Genomic DNA, 24,164 nt, shown 5'->3' on the forward strand with positions numbered 1-24,164 from the left:
TGAATGGTGAAAACGCTGTTAAGCAAATTGCTCTTTCGGCTTCTTTCAGCAATTGCAAACACTGAATTGTTAAAGGAAATGCTGGTCATTGGAACAAACAGGGAGAAGAAAATAATTCACTCGCTGTTGAGGTGTGCAGTTCAAACGTCAAAGCGATGAGTCAGGCTTGCAGAGGCAGAGAGATGTTATCGCGAACCCTGAAGAGAAAAATTTGGATGAAATTGCGCTGTGCTCTGGTTTATATACCCGCGAGTGACGCATGCGTAAGGGACAGAGCGCCATCTGCCAATTAGATTGGCATGATTCTAAAGGGCTTCAGAGATCATCTATCCTGAGAGGACTTCCCATGGCGCCAGCTACTGAAGCAGCGTCGAAGTGACCAACTTAAAAAGAAACCCACAAAAACTGACAAGATGCACTATATTGCACATCTGAAAGATGTAATCCTCACTGAACTATATTAGTAGATCAGCTCGTTCATTTTTTAGCGAGAGCCATTAAGTTTTTGTATACAGAACATTTAGTAAATTAGGGCCCAAAAGCACTTGTGTGCGAGCACCCCTAAAAATGATCAAAGTTTTCTTTTTATGGGGTCGCACACCACCGCCACCATTCGGGCGTCCACAGATACAAAAATAGTTAGCAAGCAACGGCATACATCATTGACTTGAGCCTAGGCTGGAAGATACACTGTATATAGACAGCTTGAATAAAGCCTAGGCTACATTCAGAGAAGCATAATAAACATTGCCCTTTCTAATCTTCCCTTTTTGCCAGTTGCATCTGTTTTTTCATACACCAACCTGCAAACTCATTGATGCCGCTTTGTTTGACCCCCTTTAAGAATAGGCTTTGTTTATAGTGATTATAAGTTGCTTTATATAAAAACAACAGAAGTCTAAGATATGCCCTCATTTAGATTAACATGTGTGAGTGTGTGTACTTACTGTGGTGCATAAGTCATGGACAGACACACACAGTATCCGCTGGACACAGAGAAGAGCACCATGATGGTGGCAAAGATCGCATCATTTGAGAAGAGCACTGGTAGTAAGTGCCTCTCCTGAACATTACACATCATGAGCAGAGGAACAAAGATTAACCGAGAAACGACCAAAGCTGGGAACCAGCGACTCTCTTTTGGGGGCTGTAGGAGGATATAGAACATGAGAGAATAATCATTATGAAAGACAGACTTGTTTGCTCTGAAATGATGATATATAAAAAGGTGTATCACATGGAGTGCGAATTTTCAACAACCAGGTTGAAAAAAAAATTTAACCAATGTGTTGAGCTCATTTAGGGTACTGTTTGTACTCTGACATATATGTTAGACATTATTTACCGCCCCCTCACCCCCACTCGACCCAACGTTTCCTGTCAATTTTCCTCTGTCCCATACAATTTAAGGTAAAAGCCCATAAAAATCAATAAATGATAACAATAATAAAGAAATGATAAATCACTTGAAACCCCTTCACAACAAGTGCAAAAATGTTGCCCTGTCTTTCTTTGTTGCAGAGGTCCAAATTCAATGACCAACAAAATAAGGTTTTATTTTGCATTAAAAAATCTTTGAAAGCATTTAACTTTTTAATCATGTACTGTATGCACATTTTTTTCCAGAGACCAACAAATATTTGCACTCAGTGTGAACAGTTTTGTTGTGAATTGTCAATGCACTCATTTAAGAATTAATTAAATGATAAAGTTAACAATTCACTCACCCACTGAACTAGTGATGTAACAGTTCTGCCAATCCAATCCATCAAATTAAAGATGAGAAAACAGCAAACAGGTATAAAGTATCGTTCTGAGAGACCGAGAGAGGGAGATTATTGTGATATATGTCCACGTATGTGAGAATTATTGCCACTGTTTCTCAGGTTTAAAGGATGTTTAGATATTTTTACTCTAATACAAGATAACGATTAAGAAACAATTTTTAGAAGAAACAGCTATCATATAAGCACATGCAATATTTATGCTAGAGTCTGTATCCCCATTTTCCTAATTTGTTGTACTACTAAATGCAGTGGTATCAATAGTATAGTGTCTGGATGGCAATTTGCATATGGAAATTATATGCAGATCAGGTTATGCACAGTAAAAACAGGTGTTATATGCTCCATTCATTTTTATTTCCAGGACGAGATGGGGTGGGGAATAAAGCATGTGTTTGTCCACACACTCTTCCAATAACTGGGATTTATAAAGTGAACTTTGCACAGGTTCTGGCATCCATAAGGTTTTAAAAACTGTAAACTTTTGTGCATACAATGACTTTAGAATGAAATCTACTGAAATTTTATATATGAGGCCTTATGTGATTATTAACAAATCGCACTTATTTTAATTATGTAGTCAACCAGCATAGCATGAGCAGATCACCATGTGTGTCAGCTTCCACAACAGACCTTTACTTACCAAGTAAAACCCTTCTATGTTTTTAAAATTTCTAATCAAATAAATTACATGATTTGCCGATTTACTGAATTAATCGCAATTAATCGCATATAAATATTTGCTGAGAAAGTATAAATGTATAAATATACTTTAAATGGTTATATTAAAATATTTAAAAACATATATTATAAATATTATAATTCAGATAAATAAAATGCATTACATTATTGTGGAAGACGAGTAAAGCGTTAATAAGACAACACAAACAGTGGATTTAAAAAGGCAATATTGTTTATTTCCATGTTATTGAACATAAGCCTAAATAAATGGCCAACAGTCAACTGCAATCCATTTTGCAACTGAATTCGTCAGTCTGTCTGTAAGATACATTTATAATAAGGGCTTTTCTAAGGACATGTCCATGTACACGTGTCAAACGGATGCTTTTGGAGTGTTTCACTTTAGTTGCATCGAGTCAAAAAAAGTGTTTTTAGGTCACTGTGTCAAGTTAAATGTAGTTTGAAATGTAGAAAAACATCTCGAGATCCCTGCATTTGGAACTGATGCACGTTGATTAAACAGCTGGAGTTTTGCTTACTGCCCCCTGCTGAAAACAGGTGGTACTTCAAGCTTGAATTGCTCTGATGGCAGGAATGTTCCGAATTACGTTCCGGGGACATGATTAATAGTGTTAATGTTTTAACTAGTTATTTTTTATGTAAGTAATAGCACTGAATTAACATGTTAAATCGACAGCACTAGTTTTTACAGATTTAAATTATAATTTAACGTATAATACATTTAAATGTCAAAATGTCCCTGTTTTTTCTGTTAGGGTTAGGTTTAGGGTGGGTTAGGATTAGTTTAAAGTCATTTAAACATGTGTGAGAGACTGTGTTCATGTGGTTCATACCCCATTTTCCTTTATAAACAGTCTTCACATCCACGGTAACAGCAGGAAAAACTGACAGTGTTACTGTAAATACAAACGTCACGCAAAACGCCATAACCCTGATCTACAGAGAAAGAGAGAAAACAAGGCTTTTTTATTTCACATTGAAACCCACTGAAAAGACTGTATGTCTAACCCTTTCAGCCTTATTTTTCATTGTGAAAAATCAAATAGGGCTTCTAAAATAACAGTCTGTTCATTCAAATACTTGGATTAAAGTGCGACTGGTGAGGTGGAAGTACACCTTTTTGAAGACTTCCAGGACGGAGCTCTTCTGAACAGACACGTTCTCTGGCTGCAGCGTGAGGAAGGGCTGTCTGCCAACCTCCTCTTCACTCACACAGTTAACTTCTCTGTTAGGATTCCTGTTTACCACAGAGCCATTCGGACCATTGCTCGCCGTCATAGAGCCTTCCACAGAATCTGCAGGAACATATTGATCTTTACACTTTTTTTTTCTTTGTAAAGAATGTTCTAGTACAAGTTAAGCTCAATAGACAGCATTTGTGGCATAATGTTGATTACCAAAAAATGTTCACCTTCTGTCCTCTCATCTTTTATGTTGTTGTCTCTATTTAAATTCTGGTCATTATCTGGTCTTATTTCTCTCAACCCTTTTTCTTTATGCAGAATTACGATATCACTCGTCTGGATTTCATAAACTCATGGGCTCATATAGTCCATAGTAAAAAGGCAAAGTTCAGTGATGTCTGTTTGTTCAGTTGGCTGACGCAGCATAGTGCAATAGTCTTTTGTTTAAATGGTGTATTTACCCATGTAAAATTGTATTTGTTTTTAAGGAATTGCAACTATAAAATGTTTGCTGTGATGAAATGGAAAAAACAGGAACTATCTATCCAGTGTAGCGGATGTGTGGTGGACCAGCTGACCTTGCACTAACCTGTGCAGTAATTTAAACAGTCTGTTAATATTGCCTGCAACCTCACCTGCCAGAAAAGGATTTGGTTATGCAATATGCCATGGAAAGCAGATATTAGTTTTCTTTCCTGCCAAAATGAATAATAATAAAAATTAAAAAAAGTAATCACACTAACTCCTCCCATGTCCTCTTAATGCTACTGATGTGTTTGTTTCAGAACGTTCGGCATGATGAGCCTATTATTTTTTAACAGGGTGAAGGGGAGAATGGATTAAAAAACTAAAACAATATGCATTAATTGATTTTCTTTAATGTCATTTTAGTGAAAAAATACATTAAAACATTTATACAGGATACTACTGTATTTCAGCCCTACTGGAATTGTTCCAACCTTTAGCCCAATTTGAAATGACCCTGCTACAAACAGATCCTTTGTGTTTGTTACCAAAATTTTTGAGATTTTTTTTTTTTTAGCAATAATAATAATAAATTAAAGCTGCAAGCAGCGACGAACGGGCCCTCGCACCCTGGTGCACGTTGGGGCTGCTGTGCCAGGGAAACAGAATTCAATTTTTTTAGCACTCTTTATGTTATAATGTATTTCATTCTTCAGGTCATGTATTTGTATGTAATTTTGAGAAGACAGGAGAGTTAAGGAGGTAAAGCTTTTTATTTCAAAACAAATATTATCAAAGATACGGCAATAACATCAGAATAATGATACTGACATACAGCTGGGCTCAAAAGTTTGCATACCCTGGAAGAATTGGTAATATATGTACCATTTTTAAAGAAAACATGAGTGAGCAGGCAAAACACATTTCTTTTATTTCTTATGGGATTCATATTCAACTGTAGGTTATAACAGAATGGCACAATCATAAAACAAAATATGGCAACAAAGAAAAAAATGAAATGACCCCTGTTCAAAAGTCTGCATACCCTTAGTTCTTAATACTGTGTATTGCCCCCTTTAGCATCAATGACAGCGTGCAGTCTTTTGTAATAGTTGTCTATGAGGCCCCAAATTCTTGCAGGTGGTATAGCTGCCCGTTCGTCTTGGCAAAATGCCTCCAGGTCATGCAAAGTCTTTGGTCGTCTTGCATGAACCGCACGTTTGAGATCTCCCCAGAGTGGCTCGATGATATTAAGGTCAGGAGACTGTGATGGCCACTCCAGAACCTTCACCTTTTTCTGCTGTAACCACTGGAGGGTCAATCTGGCCTTGTGCTTAGGGTCATTGTCGTGCTGGAAAGTCCAAGAGCGTCCCATGCGCAGCTTTCGTGCAGAAGAATGCAAATTGTCTGCCAGTATTTTCTGATAACATGCTGCATTCATCTTGCCTTTAGAGCTCACACACCCCCAAAACATCAGTGAGCCACCAACATGCTTCACAGTGGGGATGGTATTCTTTTCACTATAGGCCTTGTTGACCCCTCTCCAAACATAGCGCTTATGGTTGTGACCATAAAGCTCTATTTCGGTCTCGTCACTCCAAATTACAGTGTGCCAGAAGCTGTGAGGTGTGTCAAGGTGTTGTCGGGCATATTGTAACCGGGCTTTTTTGTGGCACTGTCGCAGTAAAGGCTTCTTTCTGTATGTATTCTGTATGACATTGTATGTATGAGTTATAACAACTTCCTGTTTCATGATGAAACATCGAACTTTGTCAGGCCGTCATGGCCATGCCGTGCAGTGAAAACTCAAAAGCTTTGCAATTTAGCATGGCCAAGGCCTTTAGATTAGAATAACCAAATATGTAGATCTGATGAAATCTCTAGGAGGAGTTTGTTAAAGTACGAGGCCTGGAAATGGCAAAAATTGAAGAGAAAAATCAAAATGGCTGACTTCCTGTTGAGTTTAGGGCATGAATCAAAGAGACTTTTTTGTAGGTATTGGCATTACATGTGTACGGATTTTCGTATGTGTAGGTGAAACGTTGCGTAAAGCGCACATCGTTGAAAGTTTGTAGGTGGCGATTTCGAGCCATTTTGCCACACCTAATTCTGAAACCCATATCAGATGCAAATTTTCACCACTTCTGATGTGTGTGCAAAGTTTCATGAGTTTTCGAGTATGTTTAGGCCCTCAAAAATGCGATTCATTTGGGAAAAAAATTAAAAACGTCTAGAAGAACAATAGGGTCCTCGCACCATCAGTGCGCGGGCCCTAAAAAAACATTTTCACAGTGCAACTTCACAACAGACCAGGACATGGCAAATCGCAAACCACAAACAAAGAGGTGAAAACGGAGGGACGAGAGCTGCCATATTTTATAATAAAAATATAATCAAAAGTCTTGAGATCACTGGCGAAAATGCTTCAATTTCTTTTTTTCATTATAAATTATATTATCAGACATATACTTGGCATGTGCCCCTTTTGCTTTATTGATCGGCCAAAATATTAAAAACACCTGCCTGGAGGCCTGGGTAGCTCAGCAAGTAAAGACGCTGACTACCACACCTGGAGTTGCATGTTTGAATCCAGGGCATGCTAAGAGACTCCAGTCAGGCTTCCTAAGCAACCAGTTGGCCCGGTTGCTAGGGTGGGAAGAGTCACGTTGGGTTAACCTCCTCGTGGTCACTATAATGTGGTTCTCGCTTTCGGTGGGGGGCGTGGCGAGTTGTGCGTGGATGCCGCGGAGAATAGTGAGAAGCCTCCACAAGTGCTAGGTCTCTGCGGTAACGCGCTCAACAAGCCACGTGATAAGATGCGCGGATTAATGGTCTCAGACGCGGAGTCAACTGAGATTCGTCCTCTGCCACCCGGATTGAGGCGAGTCACTTTGCCACCACGAGGACCTAGAGTGCATAGGAAATTGGGCATTCCAAACTGGGGAGAAATCCAAAAAAAAAAAAAAAAAAAGAAACACCTGCCTAATATTGTGTAGGTCCCCCTCGTGCCGCCAAAACAGCACCAACACGCATCACATAATAGCATTCCGAGATACTAATCTTCTCACCACAATTGTACAGAGTGGTTATCTGAGTTACCGTAGACTTTGGCAGTTCAAACCAGTCTGGCCATTCTCTGTTGACCTCTCTCATCATAACGACCTATAACGACCACACATTCGGCGATAAAGTGATACAGCATTTCACGGGCCACGTGGGCTACTTTAACAGTGTTACCAACATGTTTCATGTATCACGCCGCTGTCTCTTTTCTCACAGCAATACACACAAAAACAGTCAAATGACTACGGATAACCATGCCTAAAAATGGAGGACTTCAATATTAATTTCAACATGTATGGTGAAAATAAAAACATTTCAGTGATGGATATAAGACTCTCTAGTCGAAATCAAAACCTTAACTCTGAAGAACCAACAATTTGAGACACAAAAAGCTTAATTAGACTGAACTAATCATAGATTGGCTAATTGAGAAAAGAAATGCAGACAGATTGCAACATGTCTGTGCCACAAGACTTCAATAAAGTGCTTCGTTCATTTTACGCATCCGTTCAAAATGCCAACGATAAGGTCATTAGGGCTGGTTTCACCAGACATTTGAATAAATTTGACATCCTAAAGAGTGCCACCTTTAACTCTAGCAATAATGTTTTTAAACCTGTCATGAAAAAAAAAAAATCAGCAAAACTGGGCATCCGTGTCTTTGATTACCCTGTCTTATTTTATTTTGTGGTATCGACTGGCACAGTTTACATTATCCCATAAATACTTTGTATCTATGTACATACTGTACTGTAAGGAAATACAGTTATACACAGTAAAGAGACCAGCATGTACAATGATGACCAGGAGTCAGAGTTGAAATTTCAATCAAAAGAGAGAGCTTACTGAAGACAAAGTTCTCCACATTTCCATTGGCAAAAGACAGAAACAGAAAACGAGTTGAGGATCTAACCTCGAACTAACTTAAGATTACAGAAACAACAGTAATTATAGGCATATGCAAATTAATTGACATCATCTCTAATGAGTACTGAGATCTGATAGGTGAACAGTACAGAAAATTCTAGAAATCTTACAAACATGATGTTCTGTTTAGCTATGTGAACGCAATCATGCTAAGATTATATTTTTAAAACACTAAGTCAAGTTGGTAAGCTGAAATGGGTCAGAGGTGAGTCTTCTCTCGAGATTAACTGGCATCCAGTTCCTTTGACTTGGTCACATGATTCTCAAAACTACAAACAATACCTCCAATGACATCATTAGACAGAACACAACATAGGCTATCTTTTTTCTCAAGGACGATTCAGACCTCAGAGGGACGCAAGCCTTATCCAGCCAGAACTTTTGATTATAACAATAACTATTGAATGTATTCAACTCATCAATAGGCTGAAGAGACAAGGGTAAATCCAACCCTTCACTACATTCATATTTACTGTATAGTAAATCCATCTCAAGTGGTCCAACATAGGTTGCTAGACCATTCAAGAGGACAAAGCATGGGTTCCCATGAACAATGTTCTCAGAAAACTGCCACCTGCCGAACTGACTTCTGCCACCGCACGCTCCCACAACATTTCCGAGAGACTGAGTGAGGAATAATCAAACATGTAGCTTGAAATTGTGGTATGTCAATCCTAAACATAATACACTGTAAAATACTGCTCATTTTTATTATTTGTAATGCTTATAATATCTATTCATTTCTTAAAACACATGAATAAAGTAGGCATTCCTCCCCAACCCCCCCTTTTTTTTTTGTTGAGGGGAAATTATAAAAACTGCACTCAAGTCTCAAACCAGAAATGTTCTGCATGCACACTATACTTACCTAGCTGTTCCTGTTGCTGACGGCACACTGCACAAGTGTTTGTAGCTTGCTAGCCTGCTTAGCATTGCTTATTCTTATACATTCATCGTTTTATCCTTTGCCATTTTACCACGTGCTTCGGGTTTTTCCGCTTTTCTACTGTTTCATCTGTGTATTATACCGCACACACCTGTTTCTCTCATGTTTTTGTTTCCTTTTTTCCGCTTGTTTACATCTCGCGTCATGACTGCGTGCATTCGTTTTCTCCACTGTGTTTTACATGGATTATTGCATCAATCTCAAACATCTGCTGATTAGGAACCACATCGATCTCAAACCTCACCGCTCAAGAACAACCATAACAACTACAACAACAAATAATTGCGGTAAGTCAAGGCATCCGCTCATGTCATTGCTTCCTGCATTACATGCCACATGTTTACTATAGCTTCTTCTGTCAGCAGTGCGGGGTTTACATGTGATAAATGTAAGGAATTAGTCAGGCTGATGGAGAAGGTTAATGAGCTAGAGGCACGCATCCGAACACTAGTGGGGGTCAGTGAGAAAGCGAAGTCAGTAGATACTGTTTCGGATGCGGGTATAACAACGAGCAACACACACACTTTTGTTCCAGCTCTAGAGCAGGGGAATTGGGTGATGTCTCGGCAGCATACTCGCTCAGCAAAGCAACACCACCAGGGCTCAATGCTAAGGATTTTTTCTACTGGCCCAGTTGGGCCAGTGCTTCAGATTTTTACTGGCCCTGCCAAAATTTTCACTGGCCCCAACACAAAAATGACAAATAGCTGTTTTTACCATCATGGCTTTAAAAAATATGTCCAAAGATATTTTTTTTTTTACATATCTTATGTTTTTAATACAATGCCCCCCAGGGGCCTGGGTAGCTCAGTGAGTAAAGACGCTGACTACCACACCTGGAGTCATGAGGTCGAATCGAGGGCCTGCTGAGTGACTCCAGCCAGCCGAATTGGCCCGGTTGCTAGGGAGGGGACAGTCACATGGGGTAACTTCCTTGATGTCACTATAATGTGGTTTGCTCTCGGTGGGGCGCGTGACGAGTTGTACCTGGATGCCATGGAGAATAGTCTCCATGGTAACACGCTCAATAAGCCACTTGATAAAATGCATGGATTGATGGTCTCAGAGGCGGAGGCAACTGAGATTCGTCCTCCACCACCCAGATTGAAGCGAGTCACTACACCACCACGAGGACTTCGAGCGCATTGGGAATTGGGCATTCCAATACAATGTCCCCCAAAATTGAATCACATTTATCATTTGCAAGATATGATTTATGCCTTATGTAATCCCATATATGCGCTTTACAGATATAAATTCATAAATACATCGGAAATGGGAAATGGGTTTTCGGTCACCTGTTTAGTCATGCTGTCATGCCCATGTGTAGTGTTTTCACAAGGAGGAGTTAAAGATGGCTGAGAGAACAGACTTGCTACTAAATCAGCTGTGATGTGTAATGTACAGTAGGTAGATATTACGCCTAATCAGTGAATTAACAATGTGTATATAACATGAAATCAGACAACCCAAACAAGACCAACACTGACTGATATACAAAGAACAAAAACAAAAATACCTGTACGGTCTAGAATTGAGACATGTAACAGGTGTTTTTTGAGGATGAAATGAAGTAGACTGTTTCAAATATTCATCTTCACCCTGCAGCTGAACCGCTCTGATAATAATAGCCTAATAGCCATAGTGATCTTGCTTCTTTTCATATCAAACGCCATTATCATGTCGAATTAATGTTTACGTTTTGAAACATTACCTAATTAAATGTATACCTACATTATGGATACTGAGCAGCTTGTGATTTCCAGATACGTGTATAACTGGGGTTTAAAAAAAGTTTATTACGTCTCATTCTGCGCTTCATCTCTAAAGGTGAATGTCAAGCCGGTTCTCACCTCCTCCTTTCCACTGAACCCCCTTACACTGGTGCCGAAACCCGGGAAGGAGGAGGGATTCCCGTCGCAGAGTCCTCGACACTGCCGTCCACCCAGGGGAGCGCCGCTGCCGTCCGACGGGGGACGGAGTAGCCCGACCACCCGGACGCGGGGAACGGCCGCCGTTGGCGAGGCGAGTGGGGATGGGACTCCCCGACCACCTGGAGCGAGGGAGCCGCTGCCGGTGGCGGAGGAGTGCCCTGCCGTCCCCCGGGAATGTGGAGGGGTCGAGAGAAGACCGCCGTCCGCGGGGGGAAGGAGGGAAGCGACTCCCCGACCGCCTGGAGTGGTAGGGCCGCTGCCAGGGGCGGAGGAGTGTCCCCACGGGATGCCGGGAACGCGGAGGGGCGTTCTGTCCACTAGGGGTCGGAGGTCTGACTCTGGTCCACCCGGGGAGGAGCGGCTGCAGTCCGTCTGAGAGGGTGGAATAGTGATCGAGGACCACGCGACGGCGCATCAGAGAACCGGTGAGTTTCTTTTTCTCTCTCCTCTCTCTCTCTCTCTGTCGCTCCGTGTTGGCCTTTCCCTCGCCATTTTGTTTTGTTGTTTTTCCCCTCCTGTCTCCTCCCAGGTCGAGGAAGGCGGGGATGACCCGCCGGCAGTCGGGGCGTAAGGCACCCCCCCCCCCCCGGAGAGGAAGGGTGGGGGATGTACGTCATGCCGGGGGCTCCCCGGCCTGAGGCAACGCCGGGAGGAGTGTAGAGCCGAGGAGGGCGGGGCCGGGCTGGAATGAGACACACCTGGTCCCCAATCAGCCTGATGGGGCGCGCGAGGGATAAAGGCGGCCGGGGACGACAGTTCGAGAGAGAGAGAGAATTACAGACAGCTGTACTGTGTGTTTATAGTTGTGTGTTTTGTTTAAGTTGTTTATTAAATTATTAAGTTGTCAAGCCGGTTCTCGCCTCCTCCTTTCCACTGAACCCCCTTACAGTGAATTAATGAGAGAAAATGTGTTTGTTTTTTAAAGTGGGAATAAAACTAGCGCTCTGTCCCTTTACGAGAGCACATGCATGTTAAACAGTCTACGCTGCACAGAGAGAGATGATGATGAGACATATGCACGGACAGACATGGATTTTCAGTCCTATAGAAAGAAACTGTTGATTTCTTGTGTTCCAATGTGTGGATTACTACTTTTCACCAACATATAAAAATGAAAAATGTGGGGATTTCGCGCACTGTGAACACGGAATGTGCAGGGATTCTTAAAATGTTGCACAAGACGTTAAATCCCACTACGAAATTCATTAAGTATGTATGCATGTGTGTGTGGGGGGAATCATATGACAGAGCAGAGTGGCAGCTCTTGTTCATTCTGTAGCGTGCAGCACATGTGACTGTATATTATTTAATTCAATTACATCCTTCTGCTGTTTAATGATCACACTTGGCCATATCCAGAGTTTTTTTTTTTTTTTTATTAGTTATTGATTTAATCTCAAAACTGTCACATCTCATATAATTTTGCTAATTACAGCATACTGTAATATGGTACCGAAATTAGCAACAAAATAATATCATACTGTTTTAATTTTATTGACACTGCGGTACTTCGTTAGTACCGGTAAACCGCGCAACCCTAGTATAGAGGAAATAAATATAGAAAGTTTTACCTGCAAGAGGCAGCTTCTGGCTGAATGTCTCAAGCTCATAGCTCGTACTTTTACACCTGTCCAGGTAAAAGCACGCAAACTTCTGCACACGCACACACACAAAACCAAAAACAAATTATTTTACTGATTACTTTAGCTTATTACTGTACTGAATTAAAATTATTTTTAAATGCATATGCTTTTACATATAAAAGGGGAAAAGCCCTATTTATATCCCCATTAATGTCACCTTTTCTCTGAAGGGCTTGAATGGCTAACTGCACATGCCTATTAAAATATAGCTAGGAAAACACACTCACTAGTTTGGGTAGCAGCATGTAACTCATGAGTGTGAGAAGAGTCCCAACACATGGAGTGATGAAATAACCAAGAGCTGCCGTTTCACTATCAGCTTCACCTGTTACACACACAAACAAACACCAGCCAGAACAGATTAATACAGATATGCATCAGATGTTCCTCAGATAAGGAATGTTTATTTAGCAACAGTGAATCTTTGTTCAATGGAAAATAACAACAAATAGAAATATGATACTGAAAACTGTTTGAGATCAAATAGTATGAATGCAGTTGGAGGCTCAGGCATTAGCTGTGTGTTGGTGTGTGTGTGTGGGTTTGTGATTGAGACACACAGTCTCACTTGCTAAGGCGAAAATCATCGCAAGAGCAGCAAATGTTCCTGCGAGTCCTTGTCCGCTCATAAACACAGCGCTGTACTTCTGCGGCAACAAACCCACCAAACCAAACAGACTTCCCTGTAACACAGCCCCGAATGCTGCCATGAGAGAGAAAGAGAGTGAGTTACAATTATCAAAAGCCAACAACAACAAAAGACACTATTAAGACAACAGAGGAAACACACACACAGAACATATTAGGGCAGTGTAACAGTTAAAAAAATATTACACAGCTCTCTGCAATACTTGATTCTGATTGATCAATGGCGCCATCTAGTGGTCTGATATCTCCGAGTAACAACCGTACATCCACATATCAGACTGCTCATAAGGGTATTTGCGAGTCATCTTTCCTACTTTTCGGATCACTGTGTGATATCTACAAGTAAGCTAATAAAATAATTACTTAAATCATTATTTATTGGCAAGTAGTTTTGTAATAAGCAGGAAATGAGTCCGACGGTCAATATTTACAGAATAAACACCAACAGAACTCTGACGCAAACTGGGAGGAGGATTTCATTTGTTCAGCGATTTCTTTCTTCTTACATAATTCTATGATTTCAATGCAAATTAATATTTCATGTCCATGTATTTATTTACAGTATATCTTGTTTGAAGATCTAAAACAATTTAGCATGACAAATACACAAAAATAGAATAAATATTTTTTTCACAGCACTGTATTTGGTTAGTATATATACATATACCGCCAGATTTTTCAGTCTTTTGATGATACATTTTGAGCTGTAATTTGAGTATGTATTTGATCTGAAGTGGCTTAAAGGAATATTCCGGCATTTACAATAAAAGTAATTGGGGGCCAATCCATAAAAGTTAAAAGACATCTTTTTTCAAAAGTATAGCTATAAGATGTAAACATTACACAGATATGGTTAGCAAGCGATTTCATCACACTAAAACGTTATAACCAATATTTCAACTTCATTGCCATGACTACGCAACAAAGGTAAACCCTGCGATTTTATCCTGCCAAAATCATGCATAACTGGGATTTTTTCCACACTAAAATCATGTTAACACGTATAATGTTTATGCCTTGTGGCTACACTTTGGAAACTGTGTATTTTAATGTTTATGGACTAGCCCCACTCAGTTCCATTGTAAGTACTTTATTTTTTTACCGAAGTTGTTGTGGTTAACCACATTATGCTAAAAAATGCTAATTGAGTTTAACTTGTGTTGAACACGGCACATTGCTTTTAAACAGCCATCAGCCAATCAGATTCAAAATATTTAATTCAAGAATTAAACTTACAGTAAAAAAACAGTTAAATGATCACAGGGAAGAATTGTTATTAATTGTATTAATATTTGTATAATCTTTCAGGCCACACTAATCCGTTTGAGTTTGAAAACTTTCCGTTTCCGTTTCATTACATTATCGTTTTCAGAGTATGAAGGGTTTTTCAAAGTCTCCATTTTCAGTGCTGTTCCAGTATGGATGAGAGCCGTAAACGTAGCGTAATTAATGCGTTTCAAATGAAAACATATTAGTGTGGACACAGCCTTAAAATTTGCATAAGCTTTATATTGATAATCAATTTTATATTGCACAGTTATATTTTATATTTATAAAAAGGCACAGTCTTCAGCAAACTTAAATGCTTGAATGCAAAACTAAAATGTCACTCACAGTTGATAAACCAGATGGTTGCCATGGCGACAGAGAAGAACCTGTCCTCCTCCATAGGAACCTTCACCAGGACAGCAGTGAGGATGAAGAGGAGGAGGATGAAGACTAAACTGCCTGCTATCCTCATCTTCTCCGAGATTCTGGAAGGCAAATGATCCAGCTGATTTATGTTACTGGCATGTCGTAATTTTTGGTATTAAAAAATAATAATAATACAATAAAATCTGCGTAACATCTCCATTTGTGTTCCAGGAAGAAACTCAAAGGTGTATTGTAAAGTACTTCATTACAGTACTTAAGTACATTTTTGGAATATTTCTACTTTACTCGAGTATACAGTACTGTGCAAAAGTCATAGGCATTTCACAAAACTTTTGACTTAAGGCTGCACTTTGTATGAAGTTAACTGATAAATACAAATTATTTATGGCATTAATTTGGAAAACATCCCCATTATTCAACTGAAACTTTTGCTCAGTAGTACTGCATATATTTCAGTTGACTTTCACCACAACATTTTGAAAAGAAAATGAATCTGTGCCATCATTTATGCAGATTAATATGCCCTTAATATGGCCTGCTGTCCGTGTGCACCAAGTTTTGTCTAGTTTAGATATATGACAACAACTCACCGCTGATAGAGGATCGAGTTGAGCAAAGTGAACAGAAGCAAAGGCAGCTGGGACAGCAGAGTCATCCAGTTATTGAAATAATATTCCTTCCTGACCGTCATCGTTCCGTTCTTCCATTCTGATGCGTTCAATCTGTTGTTGAAATACTGCGAAAATCAAACCAAATAAGATTTTAGAGACACTAAACAACACAAAACTGCATTAATGCAAACGTAAAATGAATATTATGGTTTGACAGACTATAACTGCAAGTAAAATATAGCCACAGGTGGCAATTAGGAGGGACCAAGCACAAGAAAACATGACCAAAATAACCACATTTGAAAGAATAGATCTTGTTGATGCTGTGGACATAGTAAAAGAGGACTTAAATATTGATCTGTTTCTCACCCATACCTATCATATGGCCACTGAAGACATGGATTAAGCCACTGGAGTTGTATGGATTACTTTTATGCTGCTTTTATATTCCACGTTTTGGACCCTGTTGACTTGCATTGTATGGATCTACACAGCTGAAATATTCTTCTAAAAAATCTTCATTTGTGTTCTGCTGAAGAAAGAAATTCATACACATCTGGGATGGCATGAGGCTGAGTAAATGCTGCGAATTTTCATTTTTGGATGAACTATCCCTTTAAAGTAGATATTTAATTAAATTATAAATAGATTAAAGTTCAGCAAATAAATCAATTCCAAACACTGAAAACGCAAAACACTACTTACAACCAAAAAAAGTGCAGGGTTATTCTAGAGAATGACCGATAATGGTTTTTCACAGGAATGTGAGATAAAAATACGGTCTAAAAACATTCCTGCCCCTCTGGAAACCAGTGATCTGGCTAATCTGTTCAATCCTGGCCGTAAGCCAAAGATAATTAACCCGCCAGAGAATTCAGATAGAAAAAGATCAATGGACGGTGGGCTACCCACACAGGAATTTCTCTCAGACTAATGAAGTGCCTTTTCAAATGGAAATAAATAACTGTGATGTGGTCATCCAGCAAACCTGATTTTCGGAGAAACTCTCGTGTTATTCTCGTTTGATTGGTGCGGTATTTGTTTTCCACATTTGGAATATTTTCCATGCTACATTACCATAGAGGCAGTCATAAAGAAGTTCCATGGTAACAGTGTTCCCAAGCCAAGGATGAAGAAAATGATCCCAACAAGAAAGCCGCTAGACGGAGAAATAGAGCAAAGACGAGTAAACAGGAAGTTCTAAAATTAGTGCAAAATAAATATTCATGTGATCAAAACATTTTCCCAAGTGTATGTGCCTATCCAAGTCCTACAACCATGAAAGCACCCTAGCAACCAAATCCTCTAGGCTTACATTGAGATGGCTGGGGCTAGGTCACTGTTTCTTTGTTATCATCATATTTTTAAATTGTATTATAACTACTTAGTGGTGGGCGATATGACGATACGAGTAATTTTATATCACGACAACAACATTTATCACGCTACAGTAAAACAAATTGGGAAAAATCAAGAAAAAATTGGCTTATGTATTAAATAATCATACTGCAATGTCTATTTTAGGGTAATTCTGTCAGTGAGCAATACAACACAGAGAATAATACATAAGTAAAAAAATAAAAATAAAAAAAAAACAGTAATAATGCACCAAAAATAAAAACTTCTTGCAGAAAATAAATATCAAATAAATATAAACAGTTCTTGCAAAAAAAAAAAATAATAAAATAAAAAATTATAATAATAATAATAATAATAATAATAATTATAGCTGAATTAATGCGGAGTGCATCTTTTGGCTTTCAGAATATTCTTTTGCACGCTTCATTTTGAGGTACAACAAATTGCTTGTATTACGAGTGATTATCGTTGTGCGACACAGTTTGCTCTGTGTTTGGTTTTGTGAACCTACACCGCAGATGTCGCATCTGTTTAAATAACAACTTGTTTGGGAGTCGTCCCGTTCTGTGGAGATGTTTTTTCAGGGTTATTCCTGGGTCAAAAATGACTGATTAGAACGAGTGATCCCGCTCTGCGCTCTCCTGTAAATATCAGGAATCCTGCTGGACTCGCGCACACTTGCGTGCTCCAGAGATAGCGCACGCACCGCTCACATGAAACACAGATGCGAGCATCTTATGAAACTCAGAACGCGAGATGAATGTAATTGAATGTGTTTGGGTGGCCGGCAAAATTTTTTTGAACCCCGCCCTGCCCACAGACAGATAAGCCCATGCTGCGCACATTGATGTTTACATATGGCGATATACATGATAGCACAAAATCTCTATCAATTGACACTTTTTATCATCGCCACGATACATATCGTCACTTTGCCCAGCCCTATTACTACTATTACTACTACTACTACTACTACTACTACCACCTTGTGTACATGAATCGCTGTCAAATTAAAGAAAATCGTATTATTCTTACATTATTACAGTAATAAACATACGCAATGACTTTGGCCCAACAATACAAAGCTTTGAATTTTGAACCCAAAAAACCCTTTGATTAACATAAGTTGACTAGGGAGGAAAATAAACTAAATGGATGTGTAGATGACCTGTTTAAAAGGTTCCAGTCAGTTGTGAGAAGAAAAGCTATTAGCCTGATTAGAGTCTGTATCTTTCCATTCTGTTGACTCATTTGAGTGCTTTAAGAGCCATAAGGTTGCTCGTTCAAAATCATATCTCACATATTCAGAAGTGTAAATCTTCAGTCCTTTTGTTCTACAGAAAACTGTGCGTGAAGCAAAAAATGAAATCAACAGAAACATACCGGTCTGCAGGGGCGAACTCTTTTGTGCTCATCTTTCACTCTGTATGGAAGCAGCTGTAACAGAACATAAATCATGAAAAACACAATTCAAGCGTTACATCACAAACTGCCAGTCCTTGAGCTGCAACACGCATTTCACTAAATAGTGCTCGGAGGATTTCCTGCCCTGCATCGACACGTTTATCGTGTCGGTGAGCCGAGTGCTCTTTAAATAGCCACATTCCCCTGCAACACCAAATGTCCTTCACTTCATATTGATCCACACATTGTATCAACCTTTGGACATCTGAAAACTACTGTGTTTAGTAGGGAAATGACAGTGGGGAAAAAAGGGCTAGATAAATGAGTTTAATTATTTACCTTCATATATTCCACATCCAGAACGTGAACAGATCGACATAAAGCAAACCCTCCGCACTACAGACTGTCAGAACAGCTGACAGACATTTTGGACATGACTGGATTAGCGACGGATTAGCTAAACTGAATAGTTTGGTCTAATAACATTCATGATGAAAACATGCGACAGCACGTGGACAAACATGACGTTTCAGTGTGAGAGGAGGGGCCATTTAAGTCAGAGAAGTTTGTGACTGAATGAGTACATGCCATGGGCACAAATAGGGCTGGACGATATGGCTAAAAAAAATGACATCTCAATGTTTTTAGCCTATTGATGATGTAATCAATATTCATTTATTTGCTCTGAAATGGTTTAAAAATTGTGATGATTTTTTAACCATATAATTTCAACCAAACTTTGGGGCAAAGTACAGCAGATTCAGAATGTTTCGTGCTAAAAGTAAAAATCTAGTAAAAAATAAAGGCATGTTTTCCCACACAGAAAAATCACAATATTTAATATTTATTAATAATTTGTTACTTAAATATTATTATATTATTATTATTTAATCATTAGTAATATTAAATAGCCTAATGTTTAATTTATTCAGCAATTTATAATTAAACATTTATGTAATTTTGACAGGTATTGCATAATGTGTTGACTTAAAACAATGTTTAGTTTTGTTAAGTTATTATAAAATGCTGAGAAACTTTAGCAAAGTTTAGCATTTAAGAATTACAAATTCTTATTACAAATAGCAGTTGTCATTACATTTAGAGTAAAAGTAATTACAATGGAATTAAACTACACAGCTGTTTTCTTTTGAAATCAAATTTTGGTGAATAGTATTATTTTTAAAGGAATATTCTGGATTCAATACAAGTTATGCCAGAGACTATTTATTTAGGAGAAATGGGCCACTTCTATTTAAATGAATAGGAGAAATTGGAACGCCCAACCAAGGAGCTCTAAGCGCCCAACGGTCAACGGATGTAGAAAAGAAGTCCCGCCTTACAGTTAAAAGAGCCAATCACCTTTTAAACACAGACATCGCCTGTTGGACAACTCGAGAACGCACATACGCATTAGCTATACAAACCAGGAAAATTGCATTTTTTTGGGGGGTAATTTGCAGTAAAAAAATAAAAAAAATAAAAAAAACTGGACTGACTTACTAAAAAGACTTTGTCAATTTTCAGACATTTTTATAATCAGTCGTCATGGAAATTAACGACTTTTCATAATCGATTAATCCTTAACGTTAATATCGCAAAACGTACATGGAGGACTCCAATAATATGTGCATGTAGCCTGTTTAAATCTAATTTAAATTAATACCACTTAAGGAATGCAAGTATTTGCATTTTCCTCTTAAAATATACTTAGTTCAGTGTATTTTAATGTATTTTACATGTAAGCTATGTTTAGTATGAATTTGTGAATTGTTTAAATACTGTTAACGAATTAGGCTACTGTTAAAAATAACTTGTATACAAGATATATCACTTAATTAAAACTTCACGTTGTGGATTGTGAATTGTATTTTGGACCTTTGGACTTATTTTTTAAAATTAAGTCAAATCATAACACCCTGTGTAAACATAAGATGCGTCCCAAACCGCTCACTTCTGCACTATTTTACATCATTTTGAAGTGCAAGTAGTGTGAGTAGTGACGTTTACACTGAAAATGCAACAAAAAGAAGTGAACTACGAGTACCTGGATGATGCACTTTTTCAACCGTCAAAACGGAGTGTGGAATGTTGGACACTTTGTGCACTTTGTGCCGTACATAGCGGAAGGGGCAGAGTTACCGGCAGCGATGGTGATCTGGCAAAACATTTGTAAATAACGGAGAATATGAAAACTAGCGAAACTTCTGTGAAGACAGCACCTTACAAAAGTGAGTTCAACGCTTTACCATCATACCATGTTGTGTGAAGATGGATATTATTGAGATAGAATTGTTGAACTGAGGATAGTGCGCTACAGCTAGCGGCAACACAACGCTTGGGTTTGAAACGTCACTTTCGTCAGCTGTTAAACGGCGAACGCTTCCGTGTAGAAAAAAACTTTTAAGTGTTCCATTTGGGACGATAATACACTTTGAAAATTCAAAGTGTATAGTGTATAGTGTGTCGTTTGGGACACAGCTATAGTCCTTAGCATACCGTTTCTTGATGTAATTGTAGGTTGGGACGAAACAAGGAGATCAACAGTGCTTGTTGTCATGTACACCATCACAGTGTGTGCAGAAAACATAAATGTTCATTTAAAGAGAAACGCTCCAACACGGTTTATATTAAGCCCCCTTCATCTCACATCTGTGTATCTTCTTCTGTGAACCGGATAATGACATGCAGCCTGCAAGCGCCCTCTAGCGGCGGGTGACTGTATAGACAGCCTTATCAATGTCTGCTGGCTTAATTTCGGAACACATTTATCCAGAATTTAATTAATTGATGATTGATAAGCTTAATTTATCAAATTAATAACCACAATGAATACATTTGATCAATCATTAACATCCCTACTTTGGTTAAGCTCAATCAACACTTATTTCAATTTGACTGTCAAGGTTACAGTGAGGCATGTACAATGGAAGTGAATGGGGCCAACTTTTAGAGCTCTCAATGTGGCTCCATCCGAAAATTTTCATTTTACCCATTTTCAGTGCTTGAAAATCAAATGTGGTTCACATGGTATGAAGCTAAAACACCTTAAACCAACTTACAATTACAAAACCCTGAATTATTTCTAAATATGCAGAATGAATGAAGTGAGTCACTTACTGGCTTAACTCATTGGTCGAGTGGTTTGGTCAAACTTTAGCTAAGAAAGACATACACAAACACACACAGAGCAACCTGACGCTGTACCGTCAAGTTCAGTGATGGGAACATGACTCATTTATTTAAAAAATCATTTAGTAAGTAGTACGATGGTACTTTAAAGTCAACATTAACATGTTCGCAACCCATTTTCCTTCCATAATATGATGTATGTCTGAGTGGAACAGGATATTCAATAAAAAAACATATATATGTGGGCGGGACTTGGTTTTATCCATCAGGAATCAATCGTGGAAAAATGTCATCTATATGACAGTTTGATCAAGGGGTTAAAAAATAAGTTTGGTGCAGACAGTCGAAAAGGAAAGTCGTTTCAGAGGCAAGTTTTTACATTTTGATAAAAGATTAGGCTACTATGACAAACTTTTGTTCATTTATATTACATGCACCAGTGAATCATAAAACCAGGAATGTGGATTAAGTAAATAAATGTGGTCAATTTTGATTTGCAGTCTTTAAACCAACAATGTTTTCCCCTTTCCCCATCTGTTTTCTCACACTTCATTTGCAAGATATTAATATTCTGTCCCACACAAAGCTCGGTTTCAGCATAAACAAATCTCTCTGTGTACGGCAAACTCTTTCAAAGTATTTAACAAAAATCTCTGTCCAACTCTCCGGCCTGTCCACCCCTTCTTCAGAGATAGCTGATGAATAAAGGCTGAGCTTTTGTGAGCCTGAACCTAAACACAAATCATTCAGAGGCCTCAGTAGGATTTAACCTATTTGCATAATAAAATATGTTGAATTTCAAAGGATATACTAGGAGGATTATTTGGGTAATTCAGAGTAGATCTTTTCATTTTTAACTTTTTTAAGGAATGAAAACGTGGCTCTGAGGGATAGACTTACAGTTTCTTCATTGCGTTGGTTTCATCATGGTTTTTGATCGTTCAGCAGACGAAACATTAAAAACACATCTTTTTAAAACAGTTTCACTACCGAAATATCCAGAAAACACGAGTTGTGAAAATTATATGCAATATAAAAAATCCAACTTGGAAAAACTCTAACCAAGAATACTGTGTATATATACCGATCATCCACAGCATTAAAACCACCTGCCTAATATTGTGTAGGTCCCACTCGTGCTGTCAAAACAGCGCCAATCTGCGTTGAGATGCTATTCTTCTCACCACAATTGTACAGAGCGGTTATCTGAGTTACCGTAGACTTTGTCAGCTCGAACCAGTCTGGCCATTCTCTGTTGACCTCTCTCAACAACAAGGCATTTGGCAGAACTGCCGCTCACTGGATGTTTTTTGTTTTTGACACCATTCAGAGTAAATTCTAGAGACTGTTGTGTGTAAATCCCAGGAGATCAGCAGTTACGGAAATACTCAAACCAGCCCGTCTGGCACCAACAATCATGCCATGCTCCAAATCACTAAGATCAAATTTTTTTCCCCATTCTGATGGTTGATGTGAACATTAACTGAAGCTCCTGACCTGTATATGCATGATTTTATGCACTGCTGCCACACGATTGGCTGATTAGATAATCGCATGGATGATTGTTGAATTTTCACTAGTAAAGTTACACACCGATATGTTTTTCACTCCTAATAAAAATGCAATTATCAATATCAAAAATTGGTTTCTTACTAGTTGAAAGTCCAATTTCACATATAAACAATTATTTTCTTACTAGTAAAAAATTAAATTTTTGATGTCAAGAATGTAATTTCTACAAGTGGAAATGTCTAAATTTTATATCAACAATTGAATTCCAACTAATAAAAATGCTAATTTTTGATATCAGAAATTCAGTTTTCACTAGTGACTAATTTGTTTTCTGATATCTGTAATGTAATTGTTACTAGTAAGAAAGTCTTTTTAGATATCATTAATTACACTCCAAATTATTGATATCTGAAATCCATTTCCAGATATCAGAAATCCCAACATGTTGAAATACATTTACAGATATCATGAATTAGCATTTTAACTAGTGCAAATTAATTTCTTGATATCAGGAATTCTTTTTACTAGTAACAATATAATTGTTGATATCAAAAAATATCTTTTTACTAGTAAATGTAATTGTTGATATCAAAAATTATATTTATTATTAGTAACAATGTAATTGTTGGTATCAAAAAATATATTTTTACTCGTAACAATGTAATTGTTGATATCAAAAAATATATTTTTACTAGTAAATGTAATTGTTGATATCAAAAATTATATTTATTATTAGTAACAATGTAATTGTTGGTATCAAAAAATATATTTTTACTTGTAACAATGTAATTGTTGATATCAAAAATATATTTTTACTAGTAACAATGTAATTGTTGACATCAAAAATTATATTTTTACTAGTAACAATGTAATTGTTAATATCACAAATCTTTTTACTAGTAACAATGTAATTGTTGATATCAAAAAATATATTTTTACTAGTAACAATGTAATTGTTGATATCAAGAAATATATTTTTACTAGTAACAATGTAATTGTTGATATCAAGAAATATATTTTTACTAGTAACAATGTAATTGTTAACATCAAAAATTATATTTTACTAGTAACAATGTAATTGTTGATATCAAAAAATATCTTTATACTAGTAACAATGTAATTGTTAACATCAAAAAGTATATTTTACTAGTAACAATGTAATTGTTGATATAAAAAAATATCTTTATACTAGTAACA

General features: G+C 37.8%; 1 protein-coding gene across 6 annotated transcripts in view; it reads right to left on the minus strand.

Moving 5' to 3' along the window:
* LOC127441879 (equilibrative nucleoside transporter 2-like) overlaps positions 1-24,164 on the minus strand; it is a 31,940-nt gene that overhangs the window by 4,683 nt on the left and 3,093 nt on the right. Inside the window, exons 2-13 of one of the 6 annotated variants that reach the window (XM_051699422.1) lie at positions 20,371-20,481; positions 18,306-18,359; positions 16,641-16,722; positions 15,543-15,688; positions 14,911-15,050; positions 13,217-13,351; positions 12,876-12,973; positions 12,577-12,658; positions 3,603-3,781; positions 3,320-3,422; positions 1,728-1,813; positions 948-1,147 (exon numbers count right to left, since the gene is read on the minus strand). In XM_051699422.1, the coding sequence (XP_051555382.1) occupies positions 948-1,147; positions 1,728-1,813; positions 3,320-3,422; positions 3,603-3,781; positions 12,577-12,658; positions 12,876-12,973; positions 13,217-13,351; positions 14,911-15,050; positions 15,543-15,688; positions 16,641-16,722; positions 18,306-18,337 (1,283 nt within the window). In that variant the 5' untranslated portion in view covers positions 18,338-18,359; positions 20,371-20,481. The other 5 variants (XM_051699431.1, XM_051699438.1, XM_051699412.1 and 2 more) reach the window with 5 other exon arrangements.

Source organism: Myxocyprinus asiaticus, chromosome 1 (genome assembly GCF_019703515.2).
Source record: "Myxocyprinus asiaticus isolate MX2 ecotype Aquarium Trade chromosome 1, UBuf_Myxa_2, whole genome shotgun sequence".
Classification (NCBI taxonomy): Eukaryota; Metazoa; Chordata; class Actinopteri; order Cypriniformes; family Catostomidae; genus Myxocyprinus; species Myxocyprinus asiaticus.